This window comes from Lasiodiplodia theobromae (assembly GCF_012971845.1).
Source record: "Lasiodiplodia theobromae strain AM2As chromosome Unknown scaffold_15, whole genome shotgun sequence".
NCBI classification, from domain to species: Eukaryota; Fungi; Ascomycota; class Dothideomycetes; order Botryosphaeriales; family Botryosphaeriaceae; genus Lasiodiplodia; species Lasiodiplodia theobromae.
In genome coordinates this window covers 249401-267606 of record NW_023336355.1, presented here as the reverse complement: position 1 = coordinate 267606, position 18206 = coordinate 249401, and the positions used below count along the sequence as shown (strand labels likewise).

Sequence of the window (18206 nt, the reverse complement as noted above, 5' to 3'; positions counted from 1 at the left end):
CAGCCTCGTTCCGCGCCATTGCACTGCAAAGCTCCCTCGCCGCTCGCCCTCGCCGACCGCGCCCTCGCTCACCACACCCGCCCGCTCCCCGTGTACGCTCGCCGACCGTCCCCCGGCTGCCTGGTCCAACCCCCCGAGCCGCGTTTGCTCCCAATCGCCCGCGACCGCGCTTCGACTGCCGCCTGTGTGTCGCGACCGCACGCTTCCTGCGACCGCCCGCTTCGCCTGAGCGCTGTCGCCGGCCTGACGCCCTCAACAACGCCGCGAGCACCGAAGATACCCCAACCAGTACACTGTTTACGACGCCCGCAGCTCGACTCTAGGCGCGTCCAGCACCGCGCTTCTCAGAGCTACTCGGAACTACTCGCACCGCAGGAGCCGTCGCTGCCCGCGCCCCACCACTTATTCGTATCGCTGCCGGGAGCCCGTCAGGGGACAATCAGCAGACATGGCCCAGCAAAACGCCCAAGATGCTCAGGTCATGAGAAGGTATGCCAGTCCGGTGCATTTTCAATCAGTTTCATCAAGGTGCCGCACGGAGTCCTGGAGATCGACGGCGCTATGCCTCCGCTTGCCTCGCTTTCGAGCCTCGTAATTCCTGCGCACCGGCATTCTACCTCTCCTGTCACGTTTGCTGCCCCCTATCCGACTCCGTTCCCATTGCCGGGGGTGGAAAACTGCGCCTCGTAGCTTTCCAACCCTAAACGAAGCGAGGGAAGATCGCGTGCATTGGCGTCCGCGATCCGAGCCTCAGGCAACCAAAAATAGACCAGCTTCCCTGGGATTCGCCGTCGCACTTTTATTCTCTTAGCCGCGATTGCCTTCCTCCTTGTGCTGGTCGCACTGCCCACCAGCCAAAGTTTCCAGTTTGCTGCATCGTGTAACCTGCTGACGCTGGCTGCCTTGCATAGAAAATTAGTCATTATCGGTGACGGTGCATGCGGAAAGACCAGTTTGCTCAGCGTCTTCACTTTGGGATACTTCCCCACTGTAAGTTCTAGGCCCGGCTTCTCCGTTGACGTAAGACCAATGACTGATCGGTATGCAGAGATATGTAAGTCACACGCACCACCGGGCTGACCAGGGCACGTTTTTGACCTTTACAAAAGGTTCCGACGGTGTTTGAGAACTACGTGACGGATTGCCGCGTCGATGGTAAATCCGTGCAGCTTGCACTATGGGATACCGCCGGCCAGGAAGACTACGAGCGTCTACGTCCTCTAGCGTACTCGAAGGCCCATGTTATTCTTATCGGTTTCTCCGTGGACTCGCCGGATTCTCTGGAGAACGTCAAGCACAAGTGGGCCGAAGAGGCGAGGGAGCGATGCCCGGACGTCCCGATCATCCTTGTGGGTCTGAAGAAGGATCTCCGCGATGATCCCCTAGCTCAGGAAGAGATGCGGAAGAAGTCGCTGAAATTCACGACCACCAAGGCTGGAAACGACATGAAGGATGAGATCGGTGCCCGGAAGTATCTCGAGTGTTCTTCTCTTACGGGTGATGGCGTCGACGACGTATTCGAAGCGGCCACCCGCGCAGCATTGCTGTCCGTCGACAAGGCCGAGACCAGTGGATGCTGCGTCATCCTGTGATAGACTGATCGAATCGAGAGCGAGGCCAGGCGGCCCGCTCTTCTCTCTTGCATGGGCGGAGTTTTGGGTTTTGTACATGCAGGCGTCCAACCTCACAGCGCTTTCCCACGGGGTCCTTGTTCATTTCTTCAGTTCAGTTCGTTCTCGTCCGATCAAAATTCTTCGTTTCAAGGCAGCGGTGACGCTTAATGACGGATGATACCATCGATACGCTCATTTGATATTCTGTTTAGCGGCTCGCCTACATTGTTTGTTCGGCTCAGTTCAGTCTAGACGTCGCTTGGTCTGGCTGGACCGCATTCGTTGGTAGTCCAAGCTTTTCATATTGGTTCAAAATTGCGGCCTGGACCCCGCTGGAGAGAGGGTCGGTCTTTTGTCTTGGGTTATTGTATCGTAATTGAGATACTGCAATAGCTCGCCTATGGAAGGACTCCTGGCTGCTGGACTAGTTCGAATCCTGTTTGAGAATGGAGAAAGTGTTACTGGATCTACAGCCCCTCTCGCAGGCTTCATAACATAGCGTAACTATGCCCCAGCTCTGCCTGAGAAAAGTTAATATATGTGGGTAGTTGAAGCCATCGTCCGGACGTGTATGTAGAATTTTTAATTCGACATTATCGTCCGGACGATAGCTTCCGCTACCCATGACATGAGCAAAAATAAAAAAAAAACACGCTAGCCATCGGCTGCAAGCGGGAACTGTAAATAATACATGGTGTTGAAAAGCGGGCATGTTCCGTTCATCTGGTCAACAGTTCAGCATGGGGTCTCTTAGCTGGAGCTATTCATCCAACAATACCCTAGACTATTTCAATGGTTCATCAAAATTTCTCGTGGAAGCGGACTCGACCTGACATGACCTAATGTAGTTCTCTAAACTCAGAACGAATCGTTAGGAGACATCTAATCTTATCGATAATTAGCTGATCAGAAATCCCTCGTCATGTTGTTACAATGAACAGTACTATTGACTGCTTGCACACTTCTAGAAGCATGTTCCCTTTCTCTTTTTTTTTACATGTTCCATATACCTCAAGTCCCCGCATGACCCCTACCGCTTCCACTCGTGGTTCCAACCTTCCTTCGAGGGCGTATCAACTTGTGGTCTCGCATACTCAATTGGGACGCCGTTCCAGATTTCTTCCTTCATCATAGAAGTCCGGTACAGGCGGCCGACGTTCTTCGCCGTCTCGGGACCGGGCATGCCGTTGTCGTCAATCAACCTCAACGCCTCACACGCATTCCGCATCGAGTTGTACTGCCGCTCAAGCTCGAGCTCCTGTTCGCGGCGCTGCTTCTTATTGAACATCATCCAGGCGCGGTGAATGGTCCAATGCCGCAGAGCGCGAATACGCGAAAAGCGGAGCGGACGGGGGGTCTTCGGGTGGAAGAGATGGTAGCGGATTTGTGCTATGCAGCAAAAAAAAGATGAGGTCAGCAGGCAATCCTTTCTCGGGCAGAGGCGCCTTGTCGGGGCAATTGGCGCAGAGGGAAAAAGCGGGCCTGCTCACTTATTCTCGCATCCTTCTTTGGGCCTCGTTTCTTTGCCTGCAGAGCGGCTGATGTGGAAAACGGGGTGGTCTGGCTGGTTGCTGCGGCAGCGAGAGGAAGGCGGTGCAGGGCCGGGAGGGCGGGCGCCGGGCGCAACCCGAGCGGGCGGAAGATGGGCTGGAAGGCGCGCATCGAGGTCGTAGCTATTCGGCTCATGGTTGCGGTGCGGGGGGCGGTGGAGGCGACGAGCTTGTCGGACGCGGTGCTTTGGCGTCTGCTCGACGCCGGCCAACATGGCCGGGCCGTTGATTTTTCCCGCGCTGCGGCAGGCCGAAAGACGAGCTATTTTGGTCGCTCACCGCCGTCTCAGCCCTACCGGATAGGCGAGAGAGAGGGGCCCTAGCAGAGCGCCCCCCCGATCGGCGGACGGGCGCAGTCTGTGTGCTGCGCGGGTGGAGCTGTTGGCTAAAGACACCGTTACGTACAGCCCCTCCAGCGACACCCCCTACCTCCTTCCCCGCTGCTCTCTCTCCACCACCGCCTTCGCTCCAGTTCTCTCCCTTCTCTCCGCGCTCTCTTCTCTCCGTCTCTCTCCCTTCGTTCCCCGCCCCACCACCACCATGGACCAGAAAATCTTGGAAGCTTCCGCAAAGCACGCCCAGCCGGGCAAGGTGTTCCAGTATGGCACCGCCGGTGTAAGTCTCACTCACAAGGCCCGCGCTTCTCGTGCGGCCGCGTCGGTTCGTCCAACCAGGTGCTAACGATGCTTGCAGTTCCGCATGAAAGCGTACGTCAATTGAAGCTCCCTGTTCCCCATCATTGTTGGCCAGCCTCTGCACTGCTAGCATTGAATGAAAGCTGACAAGCTTGCCCGCCGCCGCAGCGACCTGCTGGATTCCGTCGTATACCGTGTTGGCCTGCTGGCTGCCCTCCGCTCGAGGAAGCTCAACGGCCAGACCATTGGTGTCATGATCACCGCGAGCCACAACCCGCCCGAGGATAACGGCGTTAAGCTTGTGGACCCGATGGTGCGTGAATCGCATCAAGCTTGGGCGTGAGCACGTCAGGCTAACCACAACATCGAACAGGGCGAGATGCTTGAGGTATGCGCACTTGCAGGCGACCGTGCGAACAATGTGTCTAACGCTGCCCCCAGTCTTCGTGGGAAGCTCATGCTACCGTCCTCGCAAACGCCGAGACCGACGAGAAGCTCGTCGAAGCTTACAACAAGCTCGCAGTTGACCTCAAGGTGAACCAGACGGCACCTGCGAGGGTCATCTTCGCCCGCGACACCCGCGCCTCCGGTTCGAGGCTGGTAACCTGCCTCGTCGACGCTCTTGAGGCGACGGGCGCCGAGTACACCGACCACAAGTTCCTCACCACTCCGCAGCTGCACTACTTGGTCCGCTGCGTGAACACAAAGGGCACCGTGCACGAGTACGGCGAGGCGTCCGAGAAGGGCTACTACGAGAAGCTTGGTGCCGCCTTTAAGAAGGCCCTTAAGCACAGGCAGATCCCTGAGGATGCCCCCGAGGACAAGGGTGTCGTGGTCGACTGCGCCAACGGCGTTGGTGGCCCCAAGCTGAGGGAGCTGATCAAGTACCTGCCCAGCCTCGAGGAGAAGGGTATCAAGATCCAGGTTGTCAACGATGATGTGCACAAGCCCGAGAACTTGAACTCGCAGGTGTGTATCCTTGGATTGTCTTCGATGCAATTTTACTGACGTCGAATAGTGCGGTGCCGACTATGTCAAGACGGGTCAGCGCGCCCCGCCGCTGTCCAAGGCTGGACCGCTGGAGCGCAGTGCATCTCTGGACGGAGATGCCGATCGCATTGTCTACTACTTCAACGACAAGGACGGCAAGTTCAACCTCCTGGATGGCGACCGCATTGCCACGCTCGCGGCCTCTTTCATTGGTGACCTGGCTCGCCATGCTGGCCTGGGCGAGCAGCTCAAGGTTGGCGTTGTGCAGACGGCGTACGCCAACGGTGCCAGCACCAAGTACATCACCTCGGGCCTTAACCTGCCGGTCGTGTGCACGCCCACGGGCGTTAAGCACCTGCACCACGCTGCGCTGCGCTTTGACGTTGGTGTCTACTTCGAGGCCAACGGCCATGGCACCATTGTCTTCTCTCCTGCAGCGCTCAAGACGATCGAGAAGCACGAGCCGCAGTCGCCTGCGCAGCACGAGGCGCTGGAGACGCTGCAGGCTTTGACGGATCTGATCAACCAGACTGTCGGAGACGCGCTCTCGGATCTGCTGCTCGTTGAGGTCATCCTTGCCCACAAGAAGTGGGGACCTGCCGAGTGGCTGCACACGTACAATGACCTGCCCAACCGCCTGGTCCGCGTTGAGGTCAAGGACCGCAATATTTTCAAGGCGGTGGATGCGGAGCGCAAGCTGGAGAGCCCGGCGGGCATTCAGGAGGAGATCGACAAGCTGGTCGGAAAGTACAAGCAGGGCAGGTCGTTCGCGCGTGCTAGCGGTACCGAGGACGCGGTGCGCGTTTACGCGGAGGCGGAGACTCGGACCGAAGCGGACGATCTGGCGCAGAAGGTTGCCATCCTGGTGAAGCAGTTCGGTTCTGCCTAATCAGAAAACACAAAAAGCATCGAGACAGCTCCGCCTGGGCGGGATTAGTGTGGGAATTGGCGGAGCCTGTCAGCGACTCAGGCTATGACGCAAATGCAAGTATTCAAATAGTATTTTTTAGAGAAACACCCAAAAGTTTGTCCTCTGAACCCCGAAGATTGATTAAGATGTCTGTACTCTGGCGAATACGAGTCAAGCACCGGGGCGCATGGTCGAGTAATGGGCCTTAACTGGGGCCACACGTCACTGGCTGACCGCCATGCGGCGCGCTCTCGGAGGGGTATGTGGATCTCGCGTGGCGTCTGGAGACAACCCCGCCATGCGCCGTCTGCATCCTGACACTTTCCTCCCCAACAGCTCGTTCACACCACCTAAAGCTCTCGTCCCTTCTTTCACACTATCGTCTAACTGCAGCTCCATTGTCACATTTGAATTTTGCACACAGACTTCGGCACAATGGCAGACCTCAACCTCCAGGAGATCCACGACTTCCTCATCGAGGTCGCGAAGAAGGCCGGTGAGATGATCACCTCGGCCAAACCCTCGACCACAACGACGGGCGAGAAGAAGAACTGTGAGAGCTACAGCATCTACCGCATACAAGAAAGAAATTGACAACCCTACCACCCTGTAGCCGCCGACCTCGTCACCGAAACCGACCAGGCGGTCGAGAAGATGGTGTCGACGACGCTGAAGGAAAAGTACCCTTCTTTCTCTTTCATGGGCGAGGAGACGTACAAGCCAGGCGACAAGCTGACGCCTAACCCCACCGTAAGACCTTCACCCCGAACTCCCTCGTCTTCTACCTACCACCAAGACCGCCCCCTTCTCCCAATCCCTGTCCGCTAACGGAGGATTGATCGCTGCGTACAGTTCATCGTCGACCCGATCGACGGCACGACCAACTTCGTGCACGGCTACCCGTACGTCTCCATCTCGCTCGGGCTGGCCGTCGACCTGACGCCGACGGTCGGCGTCGTCTACAACCCCTTCACGCAGACGCTGTACTCGGCCATCCGCGGGGGCGGCGCCTTCCTCAACCGCACGACGCCGCTGCCGCTGCGCGAGCCGGAGCCGATGCAGGACCTGAGCACGACCGTGTGCTGCGTCGAGTGGGGCTCGGACCGCACGGGCAACGACTACAAGGTCAAGAGCGAGACGTTTGCGAAGCTGTGCGCGCGCAAGGAGGAAGGCGGCGCCATGGTGCACGGCCTGCGCAGCTTCGGCAGCGCCGCCCTCAACCTGTGCGGCGTCGCGTCGGGCGCGCTCGACATCTACTGGGAGGCCGGCTGCTGGCCGTGGGACGTCTGCGCCGGCTGGGTCGTGCTGACCGAGGCCGGCGGCATCGTCGTGGATGGCAACCCGGGCGAGTGGAAGCCGAGGATCGATCAGAGGAGGTATCTGGCCGTGAGGAAGGGCGAGGGCCAGAAGGCGATTGTGGAGGAGTTCTGGGGGTTCGTTCAGGGGAAGTTTGAGGTGGGCAACTAGATGGCACGTTATGAGTTATGAATTGGGACGATATAGACGTATAAATTGTTGTCTAGAGTAGACCGTGGACAAAATCAGGTTAAGCGCAAGATTGGATGCTTTGCCGACCTGATAGAGGGGCATTCTGGGTTACTAAAAGCCAGCAACAGGAGAATTTCTGTAATGGGCGTTTGAAAGGTATGATAGTCTCCTGGCATCGTTCGATTCGAGGGGCTGACTATCATATTTGTACTAGCAGACTGCAAAAGTTTGCTGGCCATTTCATCGGCAAACTGCCTGTGGAACCCAGGCTTCCACGAATTATTTCTTCAGCTTGCTAGGTCTACGACATCAGCTGTTACCTGCTACCTGGGTTTAGAGCACCTGCTTATTGTGGAAGAGACTCTCAGTGAATCCTGGATTAGAGTCAGCAGCAGAGCCGCATGGAAGCATCTGTTAGGGTCTCTATGTAGGCTGAGGCTGTGATGAAGCTCGCTTGGAGCCGCGATGACCTATGTGTCCAATCATAGGAGGCAGAACAACACCACATTGCGGCTCAGCGTCGCATTAACCAGGGTTACCGTATGCTGTCAGCATCTGCTTAAACGGTTTGGCGCATTCACGCTGCAATGTCTTACTAAAATAGTAATGGGTGGGTACTTTGGCCCCCACTCATTTCTTCTGCAGAGATATGGCTGTATAAGTACCGCCGCCTGGCCTTCCTGTTCTGTGTTGTACATTCTGCTAACATGCTAGACTACGTGTAGAGGATTTTGGCCTCTTTGAAGGGGACAGTGAAAATGAGACCAAGGCAGGAATTCGTCCGGCTACATGCCCTTGGATCCCAGTCACAGGAAGAACTGCAAAGTCCAAAGCCCACGCCCAAGCCAGGATGGCCCAACGAGCCACAACAGTTACCAAAAAATCTCTTTCGGAGCTCATGGCCAGCAACATCGGAAACATATTTTTCATACTTTTCTCCATCTTCTGTTTCGTCTTCTGTGGGCTGGTATGGGCATACGACGGTCGGAACAAAAATACTAAAGTGCCATCGTACAACTTTTTCATCGAGATACGGCAGCTGGTAAGCTGCTACCTGGAACTTATTCCAGAATGCTCACCGCCTCAGGGTCCTACAGTCTTCCCACTTGTTTTCGCCGCTGCGATGGGCAACAATCTGAGAACGTTCGCATTTTAGCGTCTCGAACAGGGAGAGCGGCTCGGTCTTCTCGATCAGCTCCTCGGAAGCACTGCAGTCATCAACGCGATATCAACGCAGATACAACTTAGAGCTTTCAACACTGCCGGTGTCTTATTAATCTTGATGTGGTTGTTGTCCCCCCTTGGCGGTCAAGCAACGTACAGGACCTTCAGCGACCAAGACCACCAACTCCGTGACCATCCGCTCGTCGACTATCCGAACATGAATTGGACAGAGGCGTATTTTCCCGGCTACACGACCAGCATTTCCGAGCTCTATCAGATGTCTTCGAAAACGACGTTTTTTGCGGCGGCCGTGTTCGGATCGCCTTCAGTGAAGCATTCCAAGGTTGACCTTTGGGGGAATGCTAAGGTTCCTCATCTCGAGCGTCTGGAGGAAAATGGTATCAAAGCTTCAGATGGCTGGATTGATGTTGACGGCGAAGAGAATATCGCCCATTCATCTCTACTTGGAGTTCCGCTTGGGAACCTACCGGACTCTTCTGCGAAGGACGTTAGCACTTCACTTACCATCAACACGACATACTGGGCGCTCGACAGCCAAAGATCGATGCAGTCCGACTTTACTAACTTGTCCGACTATTACTACTAGTTCGGCCCGAAACAAGAATACAACGACTAGGGCAGCATCCAGATAGCGACGCACAACAACTACACACGGGGAGCTGACGGCAAGAACATGACCAAGAGGTAAGACTAGACGCTCCTGTATGAGACCACCAAGGGGGGCTGCAAGGTCGGCGACGAAGGCTGCATCTTCCACTCCGTCTGCGTCTACGGGACGACGTATGCGGAGACGCGGATCAACTGCACCTCCAACAACGGCAACAGCTGCGGCGCCACGCAGATGCGACGGTTGAGCATGGACGGCGGCGACGAGGAGGGGGCAGCGAAGAAGCGAAGAAACCTCAGCGACTGGACCGACCAGCTCGGCAACAAGACCGTGCAGATCGCGCCCAAGTAGAAGCAGGAACGCAAGCCACGAACGAGGTGCTGGCGTGCAGCGTTGTGTGCAGCTCCTCGTGGTGGTGGGCATCGCGTCGTTCATCATCCTTGCGTTCAGCGTGGCGGGCATTCTGGTGGATTATGCGAAGGGCTGCCGGGCACGCCGAGGTTGGAGATGAACGCGTCGACGCTGCTGAGAAATGGCGAGGGTGGTGGTGGTGGGGGCGGCGGGGGCGGTGGCGCTGCAGCAGCTAAAGCGGCGAGAAGTGCGGGCTTTGCGGGTGGTGCGGCGGTTTCGGATTTGGAGAGCGGGGAGGCTGATGAGGGGGCGGATGGTCAGGTTAGGGGATATGTGAGGTCGGAGGAGGATGTGGGGAGAATCGGTGTGGCGGTTGTAGATGAGAGTGGCCGTGTGGTGGGTAAGTTGAGGGTTGGGCGGTTGTACGAGTGATTGTGGTCCTGGTTGGTAGTCGTCAGGGGCCTGCAGTGAGCACGACAGACACTTGCTCTGTGCATGGTTCCCCATTTGCCATCACAGTGGATCGCAAAATAGTTGAGTGCCCAATGCTCCACGAAAGGACTCCACTTACTTCCTGCAGGGGTCAGTAAAAGCTCACATCTAGATTGATTACATATAGGTCCGGATGCTTGCATCAACTACCAACTTAGTAAGAGGGCTGCGTAGCGTTCATTGTGTGGCGTGGTTAGTTGAAATATTATGCAACATACTATGCCATGTAATTGGGAATTTGGCCTAACGTGGTATACGATGACGTACCCTACCAGGATGATGTCTTCTTTTACCTTTTTGGATTTTTTCTCCCTCTGGAAGTAGATGGGACAAAAGACTGGGGAGCCTGGCTGCAGGTACCCGTGCTCTCGGAATCCTTATGCATGCTTATCAAGATGCATGCATAGGGTGATCGAAGGGACAGCGGTTGGGGCGCAGCAGAGGCTCAGCGACGGTGATCCAGAGGATGGGGGAGATAGTTGAGCCGTGGGCAGAAAGAGAAATCTCTAGATAGTTCTAGACTTTTGAGTTGTTTTTGGTTCCACGTGCTGCAGCCATTCGCGTGGAAACCAAGCCCCCGAGGAGATCGGAAAAATTCTCAACTTCCTCTTTTGGGTATTCCAGCGGGCCAAGCTGCCAGCTGCGTCGACTTCAGCCATAAAAGCCCGACCGGCAGATGGATGATTGGCCAATTGGATCTGGCGGCAACGGCGGAGTTGGGCGAAACGTGGTTTTCCACGGCAAGCACGGCAGGCTGCTGCAAGCTTCCCGGAAGGATGGAACGTGGAAGCCATCTGGAGTTTTTGGGACCCATGGCCATAGCCTGCGCCACCCATCAGGAATGTTTCAGCCAACTCCAATTGTAATGAAGGATTCGCTTGGCCATGGTATTTCGTGGGTCGGAAGCGTGCGGGATGCACGCGATCCAGGAACACAGAGAGAGAGGATGGAGTCTACACACGGTCCGCATGAGTGAGCAGTAAGACATGTACTCAACGCTAGCTTAGCAGATTTGTTTGGATTTATTTTTTCTTGTGCAAACCAGGGAATGGTAAGCAGCGTGTGATGCAGCGTGACGTAGCCATCCAGATATCGCATTCCGGCTGATTCAAAAAAAGCGAAATTGAAGTCCCGCTTACACGGCTGCACGGTGGAAAGGCAAGCCCCTGAAGACATATCCCTGTACAAAGTGACGCCAACATGTTGGAAACGGGTGGAGAGAAAAGGATTACCCCTGCAAGATTCAGTAGATCCGTCCACCCTCCCGACTTCCCGCGTGGCCCGGGCTGTGGCGAGCTAGGGAGTGCCGTGGGGTCGGCGACTGAATCAAAGCCCGTTGTGGTGGCTGTCAGATTCTAGCTTTGCGCAAGTGTGGGATAGCGCCGCATGTCCTCAGCTGGCGGAGGCCACCTCCGGGTTGCGAGTCGACCAATGCGAGCCCAGAGCTCCCACTCGGCTTGCGTCAACGACGGACGCTAAATGCGCTTACTTGCTCAATCGGTACCCCTCGAACTTTATTCCCATCCGACTCGGCCTTCCTACCGTCCAGCCTGTGCGATTGAAATAGTGAGCAAAGCAATCTGTACCTGCAACGCGCGCGCACTGCCACCTTCGTTTGTGAGTCTAGATATCATTCTGCAGCGGGCCTGCGGCCGCATTCGTTCGCAGCTGTACTTCGACATACCCTCATCATCGTACCTGGAAACGAAGCCGTCCCCGCACCCTCGCTTTTGTGGAAAGGATTGCATCCTTGTCCCCGAAAATCTCGCCGTCTGACACAAGCCCACATGCTGTCGCGATAGAGGAGCTGTGTTTAACTCCTGCCCTCCCCTCGAGGCCTCTCCGCCCACCCCAGCTCTGCTCCCCCCTACCACCACCGGCCCACCATGACCGGGACGCTCGTGCCGCCATGGTTCGAAAAGTACAATGTCACCCGGCTCGACATGTCCGTGGTGAGCATTGTCTGGGGAATCAGCATCGGATGTTCCATGTTCTGCGTCGCCACTGCCATCAACCAGACTCTCAACACGTGGGCACGATCCCACCGGATAACCGCCTACATTATCATGGTGTGGATCGAGATAGTTGTGTCTATCACCATCGGCATAATATCATGGCTATACATGAGGAGCACCATTGGGCCGAGGTAACGTCATCCACTCCCCGCCGCTACTTGCTTGTCTGACTGTAAATGCTCCAGCTTTGAATTCTTCTTCTTCGTACTTTGCCTCTGGGTCATCCAAATCCAAGTCCTCCTCCAGATCATTGTCAACCGCATCGCACTTCTCCTCCCTGACCCACGCCAAGTCAACAAGATCAAGTGGTCCGTGGCGGCTTACGTTGGCGTTATTAACCTTTCTGTTTTCTGCATCTGGATACCGGCGCAGCTGCAGCGGTCCCAGACCTACGTCAGCGTCAACCACATTTGGGACCGCGTCGAGAAGGTCATGTTCCTAATCATCGACGCCGGCCTCAACATCTACTTCATGTGGCTGGTGCGCCGCAATCTGATCGCCAATGGCCTGGACAAGTACAAGATCCTCTTCTGGACCAATGTTGCCCTCGACTTCTTTTCCATTTTTCTTGACGTAAGTTTATTCTTTACTTCCAGAAAAACACCTTCAGACAGCTAACACATCGCAACAGCTCGCCATCATCCTCTCCATGTCCTTCCACAACCCTTTCATCTACGTCCAATTCCACCCGCTCGCCTACATCATCAAACTCTCCATCGAAATGTCCCTCGCCGACCTCATCGCCAAGGTCGCCCGCGCCTCCTCCGACCGCCACGTCCTCGACGAGCTCGAAGGCATCAACTGCTACGACCTCCCTGTAGCCCCCGCCAACGGCCGCCCCAACCACCGCAGCAAAGGAAACACATCCAACACGACCAACACCTTCACCACCGACACGACCGCCACCACCGCATCGAACATCAGCAAATACCACTACCCGGCGGCCAAGCTCTCCAAAATCGGCGCGCCGTCCTTCACGAGCGAGGTCTTGAGTGACAACAACAACCATTACGGCAGGAAGTCGGACGACCTGGAGAGTGGCATCACCAAAAAGGTGGCCGTCGACGTGCGGCGGAGCGGTGCCAGCCAGGCTGAAGACGTTGACGCGATTGCGGTAGCGCCGAGGCCGCAATCGGGCATGGATGCGGTGGACAGGGTGACGAGCCAGAATTCGGAGCTCGTTGGGGATCGGGACAGCCAGCGGTGGTTGAGGAGGGAGAGTGCGAGGCCGCGGGTGAATGAAGACGAGGAGGAGGATGAGGAGGATGAAGGAGAGCTCGAGATGATGAGGAAGGCATACAGCTATACGAACTGAGGGAACGCAGTGACCTATAGTAAGAGAGGAGAATTCTTTTTCTTTCCTTTTTCTTTTCGGAGGATGAACCTCCCTTTTCTTCTTGTCTATATAGAGGAGGCCACGGATATTGTTGGCCAGGTTTCTTTGATTCCTTTCTTTTCTTTTTCTTTCCCCTTAGCGCAGCTTCGCGGATACCCAGACTGCTCTGTTTGCTTTAGAAATGGAGTGCACATATCTTACGCCCGACAAAGGCGGAGAAGGTCTACTAGCCGAGCGGAAGAGTCTTAGTGAGCCACCAGGCGGAAATGTCGCTCGTGGATATGTGGCCTAAGCGATGAGAGTTTAGCGTTGTGAACATAGCCCTGATCTTGTAGCATTGATATCACGAAGATTTCAAAACTATTTCTTTGAGTAGCAGGCACTATAGAGATTTCTTGTGTTTATAGAGTCCAAGTCTACTCAAATTCTTGTCTGTATAAACAGTTCGCACTCATATTTTCTCATTTCAGTGTGCACCACTGCTTTCCAACCGTTTCGGTTCCTCTTTTCGCTTGGTCCACTCTTTCTTCGTAGGATCAGCATGCTGCTTAGTACTTTCTCTGAAAAAGACTAAATTTGTTTCTTGTGAAATTTTAGTGCCGTTAATTACGAAAGACTCAAGAACGCGAGTCGACCCCTTTGTGACTGACTGAATGGTTATGCATTCCGCAAGTATTTACACGCCCGTAATTTTGTGGCTACCATTGCATCTTTTACTTCGTTGTCGTTATTGTTTCATGAGGTATCAATGGTTGTTTCTCAATCCAGGGTTGGCAGCTGCATTACATTTCTTTCAAAATTGGTATGTACATTGATCATGAATCGACTAAATCTTGGTCTACTGAAATTTCTTTTTACAACGCTCATGTCATTTAAGGCAGACCGGCACCGCTCTTCACAACGGTGACCTCTCCCAAACCATCGACGCCCTCATCAGCGGTGGTCGACACGCCGCCCTGGGCAATGGCAACCTCCTTGCCATCATCGTTAAAAGCCAAAAAGGCACTGGTAAAGAAAGGTGCGCCGACGGCACACATGCCGCTCGTATCGAGGGTGAAGCTGAGGGCGCACACGTTGGTCTCGTTATAGTAGTCGTTAATACCCCTAGCGTAGCTCCTCAGGGGCACGCGGACGGTGACGTCGCGGCCGTCGACGCCGGTGAAGGTGTAGTCGAGGGTCTTGTTGGCCGGGATGCTGTCGCACGAGCCGGGCCAGGCCGGGTAGCCGTGGTTGTCGACGGCGCCCGTGGCGTCGAGGAAGTCCTTGGTCACGAGCGGGATGTTCTCGGTGCCGAAGCCCGAGTCGACGAGGCAGCGCGGCACCGTCTCGGTGTCGATGGCGAACTGCTTGCCCTCGTAGCTGATCTTGGGCGTCGCCACGTAGTAGCCCACGTACGTGCCCTCCGGAGGGTCCAGCGCCACTTTGACGAGCGGGCCCGAGTACTTTTCCGGACCGGGCAGCGCGCCGAACAGCGCGGTGCCGCGGAACTCGCCCCTGACGTCGGCCGGCGGCTTGTCGAACCACATGGACAGCGTGGGCGATTCGATGCGGCCCGAGGAGAGGAGGTTGCCGCGGAAGGACGGGCCGGTCGTGTCGGCCGTGTTCTCGGACAGGCCGAGGATGCTGCGCTCGTAGACCATGCCGTTGCAGGTCGTGGCCGACGAGCGGATCACCGTGTAGTTGGCCAGCTGGACTTGCTGGTCGAGCAGGCTGGGGTATTTGGTGTTGGTGAAGGAGATGGTGTCGTTGACGCTGCGGGGCGCTTGGATGATCTTGCCGTTGCCTGTGGATGAACGTTCAGTGATTTTGCTGGATTGGGTTTGCAGTGGGTGGCATACCGCCGTAGGCAAAGGCACGGGGGGAATCCTTGACATCGGTGGCGGTCGACGATTCGGGGTAGTTGAAGAAGGGCGTCACATCCTCAGTGCAAGGACCGGTGCCGAAGAGGTAAGGGCTGCCAGAGTTGACCTTGCCATCGGGACCGTAGACCTGCATTTTCGTCAGTGATGGTTGTAAGAATGGACTGATGGAGCTTACCCAGAAATTGGCAGAGCCTGTGTCAATGACAGTTTCGATGGGGGCTTGACCGGGAGTACCATAGACGATGTCGGTAGAGACCTTGGGATAGCCTCCGTACTTATAAGACAAGGGCATGATGGCAGGAGTCTGGGCCTGTCTGGCCGCGGGAGCGGCAGCCGCAAGAGCGGGCAGGAACAGAAGCGGGAACATGATAGCGAGAGGACTCAGAAAAAGATTCTGTGAAAGAGTGTTTCTGTTGGCTGGCACACTAAAAGAGCATTTTGGTGTGCGCATAGAAAGTATATAAGGGGCGAAAAAGTAGGGCGTCGGCTAAAGCACACAAGCACTTTGGTGGCGGCACCTTCGGCACCGTCCCGCTCATCATGCTACCTTGTGTTAACCTTGTTTGCTCGGACAGGGGCTCGGCGTCGTTGACTGCCTTTTCCGGACTGGCGGCCGACTGGTGGAGTCATGGAGAGAGATATATTTAGTCGGCGCTACACCGCATGCTAAGGCCGTGTTCGTGTTCAGGTGCAATGCTGGCAAGAAACAACGGCTCGGTGTCGGCGCAGGAGTGGGCGCTCTCGGACCGAAGTGCTTACATCGGTTTAAAGCCTGTGCTAACCAATCTAGCTCAAACGTCCGCCTTCCATCGGGCTTCTAGACGCCTCTCCCGCACGTAACGCTTTAACTCGCAGTACGAGGCTGAATCGTTTAGTAGTGCAACGGTGAGTAATTTGGATGGGCAGTCCAAGTACCCCTTTGAACCAATGGTTTGAGAGACAAAAGCACCAAGACGAATTCTTCACTTCGCCCGACTTTATCGTGATACTAAGCGACCGGGCTCGTATTCCACCCCACAATGATCCCAGCATCGAGCCGGGCGAGCAATGAAGATCAGCCCAGTGGCAGCCTGATCAAGCACGAGAAGAAGTGAACCCAGTCGCCCTTGCCGCACTTCAATCCAACCTAGTGATGTTCCATCGACCGATCAGCTCCGTGCGCGAATCATCGAAGCGACCTTCCATCACTCGACACGCAGGGAGCACTATCTGCCCTTCTTGAATACGAGATATCCGAACAGCGACCCATGATGTTGCATCTACTAACGGCCGTTTCGCCTCAATGATGGCGCTATAATAGACGTCTGTTCACCGGGAGGTCTTTCCAAGGCCAACCTCGGTTCATTTCTCTCGTTTGCCTCCCACCGAGCCAAGTGACGATGCATCTCCAATCACTTCTAGGCGCAGCCCTCTGGGCCTTCTCTCAGACGGCATCCTGCCGAGCGGTGAGCGCGCGCGCCGCTGTCGATCTCGTCGAGCATGAGAGGACGCCTGTGCTGCCAGCCGGCTGGAGATACATGTCCCCAGCCAATGATAACGAAACATTGCACCTGCGCATCGCGCTGGCGCACCCCGAGGACGCTGATCACTTGCGGCTGGCCTCCTCAGTGAGCGACCCGTCGTCGATCAACTACGGCAAGTACTTGTCGGCCGCCGAGCTGCAAGCCGTCCTCCCTGACGTCTCCTCCGCCGGTGCTGCTGTCACTGAATGGCTGGAGTCAGCGGACGGCGTGCAACACGTCTCGCAACATGGCGAATGGGTTAGCTTCATCACGAACGTCGGTACCGCTCGCTCGCTGCTCTCAGCCTCGTTCGCCCAGTACAGCTACAACGGCGAAGCTCCCGTGCTGCGCACACAGTCGTACAGTATCCCCGCGGACCTGCAGGAGAGCATCGACTTCCTCTTCCCGGCGACGCAGTTCCTGAGCGCTGGTGGCAGCCGCCGGTACCAGCAGTACTCGCGCCAGCTCGAGTCCCGCCAGCACAGCCTGCCAGGGCCGCCCGACTGCAACGTCGACACGTGCCCGTCGAAGCTGGTCTCGAAATATAATATCACCTACTTCCCTCCGGATGCCTCCTCGGGCAGCACCATCGCCATCGCCGGCTTCCTCGAGGAGCACCCGAACCGGACGGACCTCCAGTACTTCCTGCACACCTACGGCCTCAACAACTTCACGGCCGACTACACGACCGCCCTCGTCAACGGCGGCGAGGCGCCCGACGTGCCGTCCCGCGTCGGCGCCGAGGCCATGCTGGACCTGGAGTACGCCCTGGCCTTCACCGGCCCCCTGCCGGCGACGTACATCTCGACGGGCGGGCGCCCTCCGCAGCTGCTGCAGCCGGGCAACACGACGGTGCCCGAGTCGCAGGCCGGCAACGAGCCGTACCTCGAGTTCCTGGACTACCTCCTCGGCCTCGAGGACCCGCCGCTCGTCGTCTCCATCTCCTACTCGGACGACGAGCAGACGGTGCCGCCCGCCTACGCCCGCCGCGCCTGCGACCTCTTCGGCCGCCTGGCCCTGCGCGGCGTGTCCGTCATCGACGCCTCGGGCGACGGCGGCGCCCTGGGCACCGGCACCACCGAGTGCCTCGGCCCCAACAACGAGACCAAGTTCATCCCGGCCTTCCCCGCCACCTGCCCGTGGGTGACGTCTGTCGGCGCGACGGCCGCCTGGGGCGGGCCCGCAACCTGGTCGGCCGGCGGCTTCTCCGACCTGTTCCCGCGTCCCGAGTGGCAGGACGCCGTCGTGTCGACCTACATCGACCGCCTCAACGGCAGCCACGCGCCTTACTACTCGGCCGCCGGCCGCGCCTTTCCCGATGTCAGCCTCATCGGCGTCGACTACGTCACTACCGTCGGCGGCTTCACCTCGACCCTCAAGGGCACCAGCGCCAGCACCCCGGTCTTCGCCGCCATGGTCGCCCTGCTCAACGACCTGCGCCTGCGCGCCGGGAAACCCCCGCTCGGCTTCCTCAACCCCCTGCTGTACTCGGACGCCCTGAAGGATGTCTACAGGGACGTCGCAGAGGGCCAGGGCGGCGGCTGCTCAAACTCGACCTGGTTCGAGCCTGGCTGGGAGGCCCTGCCCGGCTGGGATGCCGTCACCGGCTTGGGTGAGCCCGACTTTGAGAAGTTGAGGGCTGCTGTCGTTTGATTGATTTTTGATGATAA

General features: G+C 56.9%; 8 protein-coding genes across 8 annotated transcripts; 6 read left to right on the top strand and 2 right to left on the bottom strand.

Moving 5' to 3' along the window:
- Positions 1-448: 448 nt before the first annotated feature.
- Positions 449-1592, top strand: LTHEOB_5437 (GTP-binding protein rho2; the record flags this gene model as incomplete). Its single annotated transcript, XM_035514582.1, has 4 exons — positions 449-489; positions 912-990; positions 1049-1054; positions 1110-1592. 4 exons carry the CDS (start codon positions 449-451, stop codon positions 1590-1592), a joined length of 609 nt encoding a protein of 202 aa, XP_035373727.1.
- Positions 1593-2643: 1051 nt separating this feature from the next.
- LTHEOB_5436 (Ring finger domain protein) lies at positions 2644-3299 on the bottom strand (the record flags this gene model as incomplete). Its single annotated transcript, XM_035514581.1, has 2 exons — positions 2644-3002; positions 3104-3299. The coding sequence occupies 2 exons, from the start codon at positions 3297-3299 to the stop codon at positions 2644-2646; spliced, it is 555 nt and encodes a 184-aa protein (XP_035373726.1).
- Positions 3300-3703: 404 nt separating this feature from the next.
- On the top strand, positions 3704-5677 carry LTHEOB_5435 (N-acetylglucosamine-phosphate mutase; the record flags this gene model as incomplete). Its single annotated transcript, XM_035514580.1, has 6 exons — positions 3704-3778; positions 3857-3870; positions 3967-4111; positions 4172-4186; positions 4240-4767; positions 4817-5677. The coding sequence occupies 6 exons, from the start codon at positions 3704-3706 to the stop codon at positions 5675-5677; spliced, it is 1638 nt and encodes a 545-aa protein (XP_035373725.1).
- Positions 5678-6133: 456 nt separating this feature from the next.
- Positions 6134-7165, top strand: LTHEOB_5434 (Inositol monophosphatase; the record flags this gene model as incomplete). Its single annotated transcript, XM_035514579.1, has 3 exons — positions 6134-6251; positions 6312-6448; positions 6551-7165. 3 exons carry the CDS (start codon positions 6134-6136, stop codon positions 7163-7165), a joined length of 870 nt encoding a protein of 289 aa, XP_035373724.1.
- A 1303-nt stretch (positions 7166-8468) lies between these two features.
- On the top strand, positions 8469-9329 carry LTHEOB_5433 (uncharacterized protein; the record flags this gene model as incomplete). Its single annotated transcript, XM_035514578.1, has 2 exons — positions 8469-8858; positions 9066-9329. 2 exons carry the CDS (start codon positions 8469-8471, stop codon positions 9327-9329), a joined length of 654 nt encoding a protein of 217 aa, XP_035373723.1.
- Positions 9330-11707: 2378 nt separating this feature from the next.
- On the top strand, positions 11708-13151 carry LTHEOB_5432 (uncharacterized protein; the record flags this gene model as incomplete). The annotated part of the gene is made up of 3 exons (XM_035514577.1): positions 11708-11967; positions 12022-12409; positions 12468-13151. The coding sequence occupies 3 exons, from the start codon at positions 11708-11710 to the stop codon at positions 13149-13151; spliced, it is 1332 nt and encodes a 443-aa protein (XP_035373722.1).
- An 893-nt stretch (positions 13152-14044) lies between these two features.
- LTHEOB_5431 (Peptidase A1) lies at positions 14045-15401 on the bottom strand (the record flags this gene model as incomplete). The annotated part of the gene is made up of 3 exons (XM_035514576.1): positions 14045-14955; positions 15011-15161; positions 15210-15401. 3 exons carry the CDS (start codon positions 15399-15401, stop codon positions 14045-14047), a joined length of 1254 nt encoding a protein of 417 aa, XP_035373721.1.
- Positions 15402-16413: 1012 nt separating this feature from the next.
- On the top strand, positions 16414-18189 carry LTHEOB_5430 (Tripeptidyl-peptidase 1; the record flags this gene model as incomplete). Its single annotated transcript, XM_035514575.1, has 1 exon — positions 16414-18189. One exon carries the CDS (start codon positions 16414-16416, stop codon positions 18187-18189), a length of 1776 nt encoding a protein of 591 aa, XP_035373720.1.
- Between the last annotated feature and the right edge of the window lie 17 nt (positions 18190-18206).